Source organism: Phoxinus phoxinus, assembly GCF_949152265.1.
Source record: "Phoxinus phoxinus genome assembly, chromosome: 21".
Taxonomy (NCBI): Eukaryota; Metazoa; Chordata; class Actinopteri; order Cypriniformes; family Leuciscidae; genus Phoxinus; species Phoxinus phoxinus.
In genome coordinates this window covers 23,598,985-23,614,799 of record NC_136896.1, presented here as the reverse complement: position 1 = coordinate 23,614,799, position 15,815 = coordinate 23,598,985, and the positions used below count along the sequence as shown (strand labels likewise).

Sequence of the window (15,815 nt, the reverse complement as noted above, 5' to 3'; positions counted from 1 at the left end):
TCACCATAAACTTCATTTTTCACATTTTTATTTTTGTACTTATTTATTTATTTATTATTATTATTATTATGGTGGTAATCAACATTGTGCTATTAACACTGTTGCATGGGCTTAACTTTTATTGACTTTTGATTGACCTTTTATTGAATCACTTGCAAAATATCTCTTAAAGATTGGACAAAGTGTTTGGTATAGCATAATATTCAAGCTATTGCTGCATTATAAAGTATATATACTGTGCATCCTATGTGAACACAGTCAGAGTGTCTTATAAACAGAAGTGCCAATTATCTCAGAAAGTGCCAATTAAACTTTCACAAACTTTTCACAGGATTTTATGTATGTGAGTGAATGCGAGTGAAGATGGCCATTGGCATGTTTTAGTTAGAGGCTGTTCTTAGCTTAAGCATTAGCAACAACAAGGTTATGGGTTAAATTCCCAGGGAATACATATAATGATGAATGCATTTTGACTGGAATGAGAGATACTTTGGATAGAAATGTCTGCCAAATGTAAAAAAAAATGCGATCAAATTATGCTATGCCCCATCTACTCATAACCCTTTAAAGTTAAACGGCATCTGAGAGATGGTTCTAAAATTGGTCACATTATTTAAGCTCCATTTCAGAACATGCCAACTCTTTTACATTTGGTTACTGGAGAGAAGAAGGGTATAATACACTTGGCATCTCCCTAAATTTGCAGGTCCCAGAAGAGCCTTGACAGACACTAATTTACTCCCCAAACACAATTTTAAAGGTGCAATTAAATCCATTTATAATGCATGCCATATTCTAACATGCCAATCAAGTGTGAAGACCAGAGGCCTCAGATGTGACGACCCTCCTTCTAGACGTAATTTCCTTCCTGGGTTGCTGTAAAGTAGATTTCCCTGCCCTGGACTGTTGCCCAGGGAACCTTGAGGAATCTTATGGCAGCTTTGGATGTTATGAAACCAGGCATTCCCATGGAGACCGGAAATTCGAATACGGGAGAAGAAAAACATGACCTAGTCATGTTACAGAGCCTGAAATAAGCTTAAGTCCCAAATAACATACTGGCAGAAGAATGAGCGACCTAAACATTTGTGCTTCAATCAGAGCTGTTAGCTGTTAGCGGTTAAATACAGAAAATAATAGGAGGAAATCTTAAGGTCAACATGAACTCCTGTCTGCAACCCATTGAACTTCTGTAACATGGGGTATTGTGAAGTGAAATGCAGTTTTCAATAATAAATAATTTAGAACACTGCAGATAAACCTCTCTATCTCTATACAGTGTTATTGGAGTATTTTTTTTTTTTTTGTTAGTTTTTGTATTGTAAAAACAATTCATTACTTACTCATTACTTCAGTTTTAGTCATTTTAGTTAGTTACTATAGAGATTAATCTCTAACATGCAAAAGTAATGAATATTAAATTTAAGGCACTCTTAATTTCTGAGGGTACTGTAAACCTTACAAACCGAGAATATGACACATGCTTACAATTTTTTTACACAGCAGAACAGTGGTTGTAATTTACCATTTTTAGCACTAACACATTTGCTATCATCTCCATGATACGCACCACATGAACAAGTTTTGGAGACCCTCTGGTTGGAATTGTCATAGCGTGGGGTTGTAAATGTAGATATTTTGAAAAAGTGCACACCTGTAAGTGTTTATTCGATATTCTAATGTTTTTCAATATGATGCATCATTCATGTCCATAGAACAGATGGACAGAACGGAATGAGTTACATGTACCATTATTTTAATTCCTTGTGCCTGATCAAAAATGTTGAACCCCATTTATATAATTGAGTTCCCTTGAGCATTTTGAGAGAGAAAAAAAAGAAAATCGTTAAAAAATTGTGTGGTGGCCCTAAACCGGTCTTCTGTGTATTTTTCTAGCAGATCTATTAGAGATGCTGGGTTCAGATCCAAGTGCCGAGATTTTAATGAGCAACGCTGATAGCTAACAATTCTAAGTAGCCTACTGAATCCCAAGACAATTTTCAAAGGGTCAAAATAAGCAGTCATGCATGATGAAGGGTAAACAAATGCAGATCACACAATTTAAAAGCACATGTAGTACAAGATAACTGGATACAAGATAACAGGAGTCAGATGAAACATGACAGACAGGACTATCATTATAGAAAATTGCAGTGGCAATTACATTCAAGACTTGACAAAAAATGCACAGAGAGTGAATGAGACTATAAATACACAACTATGAAAAATGATGAGCAGGTGTGAGCAATCGAGATTTCAATTCCGTAAATCTTGGTTACAGCGTCTTCGGTGAGTAAAACAATCAGCAGACATTCAAACACTTTAAAACTTTTTTAAATAACCTTATCAATTTGAAGGTTGCTCTGGCAAATATAAAGTCGTAAAGTCGTGTGTGTGTGTGTGTGTGTGTGTGTGTGTGTGTGTGTGTGTGTGTGTGTGTGTGTGTGTGTGTGTGTGTGTGTGTGTGTGTGTGTGTGTGTGTGTGTGTGTGTGTGGAGGGGGGGCAGGGGGTTGGTAACAGGTAATGTTACAGTCCAAACACACACCTGTTGCCTCAGGTTCATTTACATTTCAGACTAGCTCACCTTGCACTTTGGGAGGAGGAGAGTTGAAGAGTGTGTTTGTGTGTGACAAACACACTCAAGAGTATTTTCTGCCAAATAATGGACACAGTTTTGTGTAAAAAAAATATTCTTTTTTTTTTTAAATCATTGACTGGAATCTGCTTGTGTTTCATGAGGCTTGATATGTGGACCCTTACAAATATCTAGTGCAGTTTCATGCATGGTGTCAAATGATATAACCATTCTTGATATTTCTTCATAACCATATTCATATACCATAGCATTTACATTATCATTTAGGGTATTTCATATTTACTAACTGTCTCTCACTTCTCACTCCATTCTGTCTCTGTGATTCTATGAACAACATTGCCCTCTACAGGTAAGTACAACGTTTACCGTTACTGCATGGTCACAAAACACTTTCATGACAATTTTTTTTTTTCACACAATTGCTTATACATTATAAACTAGCATATTGCCAGCAGCCATCATATCACCCTGTAACCCAAGACTGGTTGCCCACTGAAGCTAAGCAGGACTGAGCCTGGTTATGGCAGACTCCTGAGAAAACCAGGTTGCTGCTGGAAGAGGTGTTAGTGAGGCCAGCAGAGGGCGCTCACCCTGTGGTCTGTGTGGGTCCTGTAGTGACAGGAACACTATACTGTCAAAGAGCACCGTCCTTCGGATGAGATGTTAAACCGAGGTCCTGACTCTCTGTGGTCAATAAAAATACCAGGATGTCCTTCAAAAAAAGAGTCAAATTTGCCCCTTGGCCTCTGTAATCATCCCCATATACTGATTGGCTTCATCACTTTCTCCTCTCCACCAGTAAGCTGGTGTGTGGTGGGAGTTCTGGCGCAATTATGGCTGCCGTCGCATCATTCAGGTGAATGCTGCACATTGGTGGTTGAGGAGATTCCCCCTTCCCCGTAAAGCGCTTTGAGTACCCAGAAAAGCGCTATATATGTAACATATTTTTATTATTAACATTCTAAATAACACACAGTGAATGAAACCTGACACTCAAGGAGCAAAACCATCCCAGATCTTCACAACTATAAGCATATTCTCAGCCTCACACTTTTTGCAAAACACACAGTGAGCATCCATTCAATGGACAGAAATTCTCAAGCAGGGAAAAGCAGGAAGTGCAAAAACAGGCTAATCATGGAGATCTTTTGTATAGCCTAGTGCCATTTTTAATATTTTACTGATTTGGTGTTATTAGCTACTAACATAATATCAAGAAACTTGAGCAACATATTATACAGTGTAATCTATACAATGTTGTAATTAGGAGTTTGTGAAGATGAAGATGTGCTAAAAATGATGTTGTGGTGTAGTAAATACTACAGAAAAAAACAATGTAATTTACATGAAAAAGTTAGTTCAGGAATTTAAAAAACGAAGTAAATTCTATATTAGTACTCAATTCAAGCATGTAGACATGAAAGCGTAAATATCAACGTTATAAAATTAAGTAGGCCTACAATTACTCAACTTTTCTGATACTGGTGTTCCCATCATGCACTGGACCTTGAATAATTAATGAGGTTGAATTTTCACTGGTTCCCAGCTGTATTTACACTGTTTTATCATTGCTTTTGTTGTTAGGATTAAATTGCCATTTTGTGACATTGGGAGTTAATTTTCTACTCAAAATGACACATTCACAAAAACGATCCATCAAATGTTAACGTCATTGTGTATTGTCAAGTATTGAGGTCTCTGCGTTCACATATTACCTTTTAATATGTACATGTTGTCTCACACAATATCTATAATGCTAATCACTTAGATGTTTCTAAAGCATACCTTAAAAGTGTGGATTTATTCCATGTTATATTGTTTGAGTGAAATGTATTGCAAAGGAAACTTTGATAATAAAAAATAGATATTACTCAACCTTTTACTAGAAAAGTTAAAGTTCCATATTTTATTTGTTACTTCCACTTAACTTAGTTAAACAGTTTACTTAATTCCATATGTGAAATTTTCTTTAAAATATGCGTGTGAAATTTACTTAAAAAATATTCGTGCAAAAACTTGCCAAAGAAAAATTAAGTAAGTTTTATTGCTTTTTTCAGTGTGCAAGACGGTCCCTGCTGTGAGAGCATGCTCTTATCTGATAAAGTTCAAACATTATTAAAAAAAGTGAACAGTCAGTAATAAAATAAGAACAAATACACAAATTACAAGCAGATATAAATACTAAATAACAAAGTTATTTAAAGTCTAACAGTATTCATGTAGTCTACATAAATGTATAGGCTAATTAAGCCTGTAGCCTAAAATAACACTATTTGTTGATTGTAGAAATTAAATATTGTTTCATCTCTGTTAAAGCTGTATTTTGTTGTTTTATTAACATTAAGGACACAGACAACATGAATATTAGGTATCTACTGGATATTAGGTACCAATGGAGAGAATATGGCCAGGACACCAGGGTTAAAACCCAACTCTTTTTAAAGGAAGTGCCATGACCAAAGAGAGGTTTAACCTCTGTATAACATCTCATTCAAAGGACGGTGCTTGTTATATAGTGTCCCTGTCAGTATACAGTTTGTGGCATTAGGACCCACAGAGACCACAGGTTGAGCACCCCCTGCTGGCCTCTCTAACACCTCTTCCAGCAGCAACCTTGTTCAAAAATCTATAAAGAGCAAGGATTCATTATCTGAATGCCGTGCCATCATTGTGATTGTAGGAGCACTTTCAATCAAGAGTATGTGATTATGTGAGTATGAGTGTGTTCTGTCTGTCTACTCAGAGCGAGTTCATGCTAATAGAAAATTTGTGCGAACACACAGAATTTAGCAACAACCCATCTTCCCCTTTCTCTGTCTGTGAAGCTGTCTGTCTGTTTCTGTTTCTCTCCGACTCTCACAAATCTTTTTTTGGTAAAATTGGAGATTTCACACTGATTTACATGATGCGATGGTGAAGTCATATTTATTTTGAATACACATGATACTGCTTGTTTCCATAGAAATCTTTCTTACCCTTTCCCCTCATCTCGTTGACACTGTCTCTTCCCCTCTGCTTCCTTTGATGGAAACTCTGCATGAGATTACACAACATGCCTTTCTACCATGTGCTTAGTGTCATCATGACAGAGTAGGAAAATAGTGCTTTTTTGACTCAACTCATCAAATCAACCGGTCTATCATCTATCTATCTATCTATCTATCTATCTATCTATCTATCTATCTATCTATCTATCTATCTATCTATCTATCTATCTATCTATCTATCTATCTATCTATCTATCTATCTATCTATCTATCTATCTATCTATCTATCTATCTATCTATCTAATAGTTAAAATCGTTAAAATAGTTAAAATAGTTAAAATAATAATGTCTCTCGACTGACATCATTCTAACAATTAATCTAATATATAATTATTTCAGCAACAATCTCCAAGGAAGCCTACTTAATGTAATCTTGAGGACTATTATTTAAAATAATAATTTGAACTGATTGTGACATTGAATTTTGATTCATTTACATTCAATCATTTAGCAGACACTTTTTTTTAGTGTGCACTGAAATAATTGCTTACGTAACATATTAGCTCATAGTCATACCCATTGCAAATGTACACAAACGCATCACATCAGTTTGTAATCCCATTGTACGTCATAACTGATTGGCAGAAGTTGAGGTTAGTACAACATGGAATTTCAGGGGTGCATTTATTTAACCCATACAGTACATGACCTTATGAAGCAATACTGATATATTTGAGTGCATCTGTCTCATCACTGTTTCTATTTCTGCTTGGGAGTGAAAGATGATAATTCAGTGGTTCAAAAAATACACTTTGTCTTGTATAATCCATGGGAAAGAAAGAGTGCAATACTGACATCAAGAGACTTTTTGAGTCACACAGACTTTGAATACACCCATGCTGTATGAAAGTTAAAGATGGTATGACATCATAATACCATATTGGTTACACTTTATTTCAATTGGCCACTTTAGACATTCTACTAACTATAAGTAACTTTTCAACTACTGCACGTCAACTAACTCTCATTAGAGTATTAGTAGACTGTCAGTAGACTGTTAGGTTTGGTGTTAGGGTTCGGGTTAGTAGAATAAGTTGACTTGTAGTTGCCAAGTTACTTATAGTTAGTAGAATGTCTGTTGGGGGACCAACTAAATAAAGTGTTAGCAGATATTAAGCAGACAGTCTACTAATCCTCTAAGTTAGTTGACATGTAGCTGCAAAGTTACATATAGTTAGTAGAATGTCTGTTGGGGGACCAACTAAAGTGTTAGCAGATATTAAGCAGACTGTCTACTAATCCTCTAATGACAGTTAGTTGACATGTAGCTGCAAAGTTAGTTAGTAGAATGTCTAAAGTGGACTATCGAAATTAAGTGTTACCATAATATTTTCTCTTGACCATATATGGCACAAAAAACTCATTAACATTTAATGAGTATGCTCTTATTAACTTTGTCATTTCATCCGAATATCAACATTTGTGAGATTTAGTCATGAAAACCAGTTTGATTTATCTAATTTTGTTCTCTAAAAATAGTGATTTGTGACATTATAATGAATATCAAATGCTTTGTTGACTGTTATTGAGGGATTTGTGGACACATTCATGTTTTTTAATAAAAAACAAGTCATTTGTATTATTATTTTAAAGTCAAAAGGTAAAATTAGACTCTTGGGATGAGATGGCCTCTATGTAAAAGTCTTATTAAAAGTGCTATTACACGTACAATAGCTGTTTCTATTTATTTCTCTTAACACATTGGCTGATGATGACTGTCCGTCAAAAATCAGAGAAAAAAATATTAAATCATATTTTACATACAGACTTGTGGCAAAAAACAACAACTCTGAGCAAACTATCTTAATAATCTTAAAAATAAGTTTAATTTACTATATCCAAATTATGCTTTAATAATCTCATATTTTGTATTGTGCTCTGTTCATGATGTTTTATTTTTTAATAGTTCAAGTGAATGTAGTAAAAAGTGGCTGTAGTAAAATAAAACTGTCTAGCATTTAGCTACATAATACATTGTATCATAACTATCATTAATAACATTTGAAAATTACATTGTTCATTTAGTTAATAAGAACTTAGTAAGTTAGTAAGGAACTTTTTTATTATATTTTTGTATCTACTCATATATGAATGTACATGAACTACTGGTCTCTCAACTATTCTATAATGTTTAATATGATTTGTTAATGCATAGTCATCAATAACCTCAAGTATGCTTTTACCCATAATTGGTCTGTGTATACGTCAATGTCAAAAAAAGAGGAATTTCCCCTGCAGGATATATAAATTCTGAACATGACGGGGCTTTGTTAACTTTGTTACTGCTGGAGTCTGGTGACTTTTTCTTTTTCATTGCTGTTGTTATAATGAACTTCCAGGGTAAGCCTTTTCATTTTTGAATTATATGAAATAATGATTCTAAATAATTTTGTTTAATATACTGTTTTCAATTATATTTGCATATGCTATACAATTTATACCACTTGAATATAGGTTTATAAAATATAAATGAATAAGTGTTTGGAAATAAGTTAGGTAACTACAGTACCAGTCAATTAGAATCAGGTGCATTTATGTCAAATCGTGATGTCCATGACTGAAGCATAATATGCTTCATAATATGTGAGTGTTTGAGCCATGAGTGTGAGATCTACGTCACAGTTACGCACTTCTAATTGCGTCTCTCTCTCTCTCTCTCTCTCTCTCTCTCTCCTCCTGTAGCTCTGTTATTCACATTAGTGGGAATCGTGGGATCTGCCCCTGTCTCTCAGAAACTGGACATTATGGACAAGGAAACTATTGAACAGGCACACAGTTTAATCAGCAAAATTCTTGAAGATATTCCTACAGTGCACACAGCCTGGATAAACAGCAAGGTAAGCACATATGTTTCAGGGCTGTAACCCATTGAGGGGCATAACGTCCTCCAAGAAGAGTAGTCAATCACCATGGGGTTTTCACCGATTGATTCTTAAACGTTTTCATTTGGTCCCTCTGAACTTGAATATTTGGTAACATGCTTGTTGATTAACCTATTTATATATAGCCTTTTTTACATGTGCATTGGCTTGCGGTTAGGATAGTCTTGTGGCCAAAGATCTGGGCTGGCAATTTAAGAGTTGATCTTTGAACTTAGAACTGAACTGAACTGCAAATGTAAATACAATAAATGTTTGCCAATGTTTAACTTCATATCCATAGCTATCAGTATATATAACTCTACAAGTATAAAATTTTTGGAGGCGTTTGGACCCTTTGGTCACATTTAAATCCGACTGGCATCTCACCAGATTCTAAAACCTTTCTCAGAATAACCTCACATTGTAATGAATTTTAAAGGAGTTTCATAGAGTAACCATCAGTGTAGTTCGCGTTAACTGTGGACTGTGTACGACATTGTCTGACAGCCATAACATGTCCAAATACTTTTTGGGGCCTCTCTATACAAATTTACTTTGCTCTGGCATGTCTGTGAGGTTTTAGAGAACAGATCCATGGTGTATTGACACAAGATCAAGAAATGTTGTCCTGTCGTGTTTAAACACGTCAAATGCTTATCTTTTCTCTCAGAGTCTGACTTTGGGCGACAACTCAAATAGGCTGCATCTGCAGTTCTTAAAGACACGTATGATACCCTCTGCCCCGGTTCTCCAGAACATCTCTAGTAACTTCAGTCTGGTGAGTTGCATTGCATTTATTATTTTTTTTTACATTAATGAATGCCATTTGCCAAGCCAAGCATATCTGTTGCTCTTCATCATACTTAGCTATGGCTAAGAATATACAAATCCCTAACACTGTGTAGTACTGTAAACCTGCACCATTTGTGCCTCAGACATGAATGATATTAGGCCTACCCTTGATTTCTGAGAGACGCACCGAGATGGCAACACGGCTATTTGATTTGCGATCTGGCTGTGGTTATTTCATTTATAGAGTTTACACTCATTCACATTCACACACAAATTTGTGCATAGTGATTTTAGAGGTTTATGTGTAATATCGTTCTATCCCCTGGCTCAGCTGTTATACAGCAACACAAGGAGTGACTGTGTCTGCCGAATTTTTATCCAGTTATTTGGTAGAATTCGTTATTTTGTTTTGAAGCCATTTTCTGTGCCTTTCTTGATAAGGTATTTAGTTTCTGGAGCATCCGAATGTGCTATTGCAACACGATCTCATGAAAGTCCATATCTATACGACGAATGTTTTTTCTCGTGCCATTTATATGCCAAAAATAGTTTTTGCGTGCATATGATACGCACTTTATGGAGTGTAGTACATAGTTAAAATGTGTAGCACTCCCCACCCCTAATCCTACCCAAGGGTTTTCAGTGCGTAGCATATGCACGCAAAAAAAAAACATTTTTGGCGTATAAATAGTACGAGAAATAACATTCGTGGATCAGTATAGATACGCACTTTCATGAGATTGTAAATTAAACAAAAATTTTACAAGAAAATATTATTTCAGTCTTTCTACCACAAAATTAGCTATTTTACTTTTTTTTTCAAGCCAATTTATTTAATGTAGCCTAGTTGTCTTGTATAATAGTTGGAGAATAATTATTAGGCTTCTTTTATGGACTTCATAATGGCAGATTTTCAGAGAAACACAATTTAAAGACAAATGTAGGCTAACAGGATTGAAAGTTCAGCAAATAAATTGTGAGGTTTCTCCGTTATTGTCACAGGAAACCTGCTTTGCTCACATAGTGAAGGGACTGCAACTACATCTGAATCTCTTGAAAGAGATCAGCAAATCACCCATGCTGAACCAGACAGTCAAGGTGACCGAACTTCAGGCTGAAATTCGAGACCTTCTGTTTCTAATCAAAAAGGTATGGAATTTGACTTGGTGACTGTTTTTCTGTTAACCCATGGAAATTTAGATGATTGATTTGTACTAGTATTTTGTAGACTCAGTTCCTGAATTGCATGAGTGTTAGTCACGGCTTGATTTAGAAACTTACTTTTAAGCACTGCTAAATTTAAATCATGTCTGGAATCATATTGCAGTGTCCCTCTTAGGATAGCAATCAAGTAGTGTGTTTAATCTAACGTCATTTAAATAGGGAAAGTCAACCTGATCTTATGAGAAGTCGTAAAACATTTTTACTAATCAAACATATACCTAACAATGAAGTCCATTGTAATAAGGGAAAAAAAAGCTATAAACGTCTTACTCATGATCAAAGTGTGTTGGGAAGGTGCAACTTTTGGTTTTATTTCCAAATGCAGTTTAATGGAACTGTCTAATAATATATTGAATGTTTGAATGCTTCATGTATTTATATTTTCACAGTTGCAGGAACAGGCGGGATTTGACCAGTCACAGCAGGCATCAGACAAGCATCATGATCCTGCCAAACATCTGACAACTGAATACATCACTCAGGTGGCAGCCCACCTCACTCTGCAACAGCTTCAGGACTTCAGTAGTGACGTACTCCGCAGTATCCTCAGTTTGACCTCTGATAAGTCCATCTCAGAGAATACTAACACTGTGCAGCTCTGCGTAAATGCAGCATGCGTATGAGTGGTCTAGACCAAGCACAAAATGTACTTCAGTTTTAACGTGAACACTTAGTGACGACAAGGGTGAACTGAAAAGTTTTGTCTATGTCCAGTGTCTGCACTCTTTCTCTCCAAAACTATGACCGATCAAAATTGTAGCCTTGTAGCGCTGTTTTTTCTCTCTCCATACATTATTCATACATACAAGAAAATCTTAGTTCAAGCATTAAAGCCATAAAGCCATATATACCGTAATATATTCAAGTATGTTGACAGGATAGTGAGACTTGATTTCGTAATTTCATGGGTCCTTCAATGGAGTAGGCATTCAGTTTGTCTGTTTTAAAAGGCTTATAGGTTAAAGTCGGCATGAAATCAAAATTGACCCTATTTACTTTGTTAGCGGATATTACTAGTCTTGTGGTGAACAATTAATCCGTGCAAGTTAATACACAGAAAAAAAATGTTTGCCGAATTTATCTTTAATCAAAGTCTGAAAAGTTACTTCCGGGTCTGGAATGGTTCTTTTTCTGATGACATAGGCTTGACGGCTTGGGTTGGTTAATCGCTTAACCACTCTCCTCAAACCGTTACTCTGCTATGGGCGAGAGATGGAGAGGAGGAGCGCTAAAGTAAAACCCTGCCCTCTGTTCAATATTCTGTTTCACTCGGAAATGTGTCACAACACTTGAGAAAAGTCGTTTGCAACTTCCGGTTCACGCGGACTTTAAAAATACATTTCTCTATGGAGAAAATTAACCTGACTTATGCACTCTATAGAGTAGCCTACACAGAAATCAGGCTGCGCACATACAGCACTGTACCCTGATGTACGCGTAAAAACTGAAGTATACTTTGCGATGCAACATGGTGAAGTGACAAGCAAAACAAACAAACAAACAAACAAAAACAGCTGATATGTTCTAAGGGTATTTACACGACGACGACGTACTAAAAACAGAAACGTTTTTTCCTTTGAGTTTTTGCAAAGTTTCGCGTAGAGGCGACGGCATTGTCAAAACGATCCCCGTACACACAGATCCACGAAAACGACAAAAAATGCTGTAGTATGCATGCCAGGCCAGTAGTTGGCGATGCTACTTAGAAAATAAACGTTACACGTCTATAGACTGAACATGTAATTTACATACGTATGACATCAACGGTTTCACAAATTCACTTTTTTTTGGTTTAGACACCTAGGCGATAACGGAGTAGTTTAAAAAAAAAAAAACGTTACATTTTCAGGCCCCCAAAATGCTGTTGTTGTGTGAAAGGACAGCCAAAACGCATACAAAGTTTTCAGTTTTTAGTTGAAAAAGGTGTCGTGTAAATGGCCACTTATTGGTGTTTTTGTTGCATCATTCAGTATCTTTGCTTTCAAGGTAGATAGGCAACTTATTTGTCACTGGAAACTTTCATGTTGCACCATGAGTTTTCTCAGTATTTTGTGCATTTATTATTATTTATTATTTGTTTTGTATTTCACTTCACATCTTATTTATTATTTATTAATTTAGCAATTTAGGAGCTCCCTTAAACTGCTGTATTTTGTGTATGGGTTAATTATATAATATTATTTATTTATTTATTTAAGTGAAGAATACATGTATTTATTTTTGCCATTATTTGTATATGAAATGTTTGGAATATTTGAATGTGAGACCTTTTATCAAAATAAAAGAAAGAAAAAATATTGTGTTTTAAGTCATGCTAAATAACAAAGAAAGAGAAAAAAAAACATTTTTGAGGCTAATGAGTGTTAAACATTTATTGTTATTTTTCAGTTGCTCATATTTTCTCTGTGTATTTTTCAGTAATTGATATGTACTTTTGTCATCTTTAGAGAGAAGACAATCAATTAAACATAAAGATGATAACAACCCATTCAGTTATAGACAGATCATGCACACCAAGGTGGTTATGTGGCCACGATGCAACACATTGTTGTCGTGGTTGGCTGCACAGATCTAAGAAATAACCAAAACAATTTTGCGAAGTGATATGGAACTGTAATGCGGTCGACAGACCTGGGACTACTTCAGCTGTGCATTTACTGAAAATAAAGAGTATACATGTGCCCATCTTTTTCAGCTGCCTTTGTGTTATAAGCCATGAACCAAACCAAACGGCTACGAGGTGAATCCTAATTTAATCAATAATTGTACATTTTTAAAAAGACTGTTCTAGACTAAATGTGAGCATGCATTTATTCATCTCACTTGCACAAAAAACAGATTCAGTATTCGTCAAAATGAATAAAAATAGTAAAATACAAAATCGTGTGCAAACCTGCAATAATTAAAGGCACACCACATAACTTTTGGCCACTAGGGGCGCTAGACCTGTAACTTTCACGTCGAGCGCCCCTAGAGGCCACAAGCGCCGCAGCACTGTCGCAAAAGTCAAGAAGACATCCACGATCCCTCTCGTGTTTTCTCTTTTTTGCCTCCTCAGAAGCCGTTTTAAACTTTTTCCTTGCCTCAGCCATGGCCAGCAGTCGAGCAGGCGGAAAAATAGTAGCAAAAGCGTTAGCTCCTTGAGTATATCAGAGCTTGTGGTCACGTGACGGTCGTAAAGTGATTCGTTCTCCTGGCATTTTACAGGTCACATGACCTGGCCAAAGACGGTGCGTCTTCTCCAAACTTACATAGGCGGTATTTCAAGAGGGCAGCCCCACTATGAGCATTGATAGTGTCAAGCGCATGTATATTGGCCTGAGGAATCATTTAAAATAACTCATATGCTTCAAATCTTTAGGTCACAAAATCCGCGTTGTGCCTTTAAATATGTCAAACAATGCAAAGATACCTCATGTATTTAATATCACTTTATTAACAGATGTCTTTGCTGCTGACCTTCAATGATCCAATTCAACCAATTTGTTGTGAAAGGGCCTTTATATTTCCCAAAACCTTAAACAAACAAACAAGCAGCCCCAATGAGATAAAGTAACGCAAAAGTAAAATAACGCATTACTTTCCATAAAAAGTAACTGAGTAACACAATTAGTTACTTTTATAGGGAATAACGCAATATTTACAGATACATATTTACATACAATACACAATATTTTTGATTATGGAAATAATATACTTTAAATGAATATAGGCTACTTGCAAATTGAATGGAATTTTATCGAACACTTAATTGCAATTTTATTTAAAACTGATACAAATTTTTTTTTACTATAGTTTACATTTATATTAAATGCAATTACCTGAGCTTAAGAGTGTTTTTTTATATACATCTTTATATGTAATGTCTTTAAAGTAAGGTACTTTTAATTTGACATTATTTCAAAGTGACTTTTACAAGTGTACAGTGTGTTAAGAAACGGATGAAAGTGTACACTTAATGAGTACACTTAAGTGGTCTTTTTAACTTCATTAATATTACCTGCAAACACAGTAAAAAAAAAAAAACCCAAAAATGTAAGATTTGAAGTAGCCTATTTAATAAAATTACGTACACTTCTTTTTCATAAAGGCAGAGAAGCGTGGTGTATAAACATTGGAAACTGAGCCAATAACGCTTGCTGGTGAAATTTGGATAGTTTAATTGCCAGTTTTCCAGAAAGAAAGTTAAATCTGAAAAGGTATTCAAGCTTTTTTAAATATGCATAGAGGTACATAATAATACATAATATCATTCAGCTAAAATACGGGTGATATTATAAAGATAACATGAATTACATAATTAGCATTTTATGTTGACATTGTACTAAAATAAATAAATCTAGAAAATATTAAATAATTACAAATTCTTTGTATAGTGACTCCCCAACTTCCCAGAGAATCTCAGCCATTTCCACCAATGCCAATACTCATAAAAGCTTAAAAAAAAGAAGTTATTTTACAAATCTAAAATAAGAGTCAAGTCAAATAAACAGAATGGCTGATTTTACTGAGAAAGAAAATAAAGGGTATCCTCTGACAGACACTGTTCTGACGCTGTGGGCACTGGGCATTCCTTGACGTCGAAAGGGCATTATTGACATACAGGATATTATGTAACAAGTTCTATTTTTATCCAGTTCTTAGGTTTTTTGAGTATTCTTTTCCATTTGATTATACACTGGTATTTCCAAGTCATGCAAATCCTATGGTTTCCGTCGAATTCTTTTCGCAACATTGAGTTAACTCACTTTATCCACTATGACGTCATGCCCACTACAGTTAAAATGTTTCTTAATTAATGGATTATTTTTTAGGATCCATTAGTGGTTATATCATATAATTGTGTTTTTTTTAAGCTATTATGGTTTATGGTATCATAGGAAAATATGGAGTTCATACTTTAGGAAGAACTGAGTAAAACGAAATAATTTGGTACTGTAAAAAAGTAAAATTCTTAACGTTATATGAAATTAGTGTAAAGTAAATGTAAATCTGTTAGATCTTTATAACAATATAGCATAGCATAAAATGCATATTAATATCAGTTGTCACATGATATCTCCCAATGGTATCTCTCAGTAAGATTATATTTATTTGCTTAGTTTTATAATCAAATCACTGTAGTTTTTATTGTGGGGGCAGGGGTCATATAATGCAAAGCTGTACAATGATTTTTTCAAAAAAACAAGTAAACAAGTTGATTCAGTGCGGTAAATGTTCTTTTTGCAATATTACTAAAAATATAAAAGTTATTTTTAAGTTTACTTTGTAAAAATTAGTAAACATTTCACAGC

The 15,815-nt window shown here is 34.9% G+C and overlaps 1 protein-coding gene across 1 annotated transcript; it reads left to right on the top strand.

The window, feature by feature from the left end:
- The first annotated feature begins 8,322 nt into the window (after positions 1-8,322).
- csf3a (colony stimulating factor 3 (granulocyte) a) lies at positions 8,323-12,796 on the top strand. Its single transcript, XM_079595364.1, has 4 exons — positions 8,323-8,481; positions 9,176-9,283; positions 10,300-10,446; positions 10,911-12,796. Exons 1-4 carry the CDS (start codon positions 8,389-8,391, stop codon positions 11,142-11,144), a joined length of 582 nt encoding a protein of 193 aa, XP_079451490.1. The 5' UTR covers positions 8,323-8,388; the 3' UTR covers positions 11,145-12,796.
- The last annotated feature ends 3,019 nt before the right edge of the window (positions 12,797-15,815 follow it).

Coding starts and splice junctions, on each gene's coding strand:
- csf3a (XM_079595364.1), top strand. CDS start 8,389: ATGGACAAGGAAACTATTGAACAGGCACACAGTTTAATCAGCAAAATT. Junction 8,482..9,175: donor CAGCCTGGATAAACAGCAAG/GTAAGCACATAT, acceptor CTTTTCTCTCAG/AGTCTGACTTTGGGCGACAA. Junction 10,447..10,910: donor TTCTGTTTCTAATCAAAAAG/GTATGGAATTTG, acceptor ATATTTTCACAG/TTGCAGGAACAGGCGGGATT.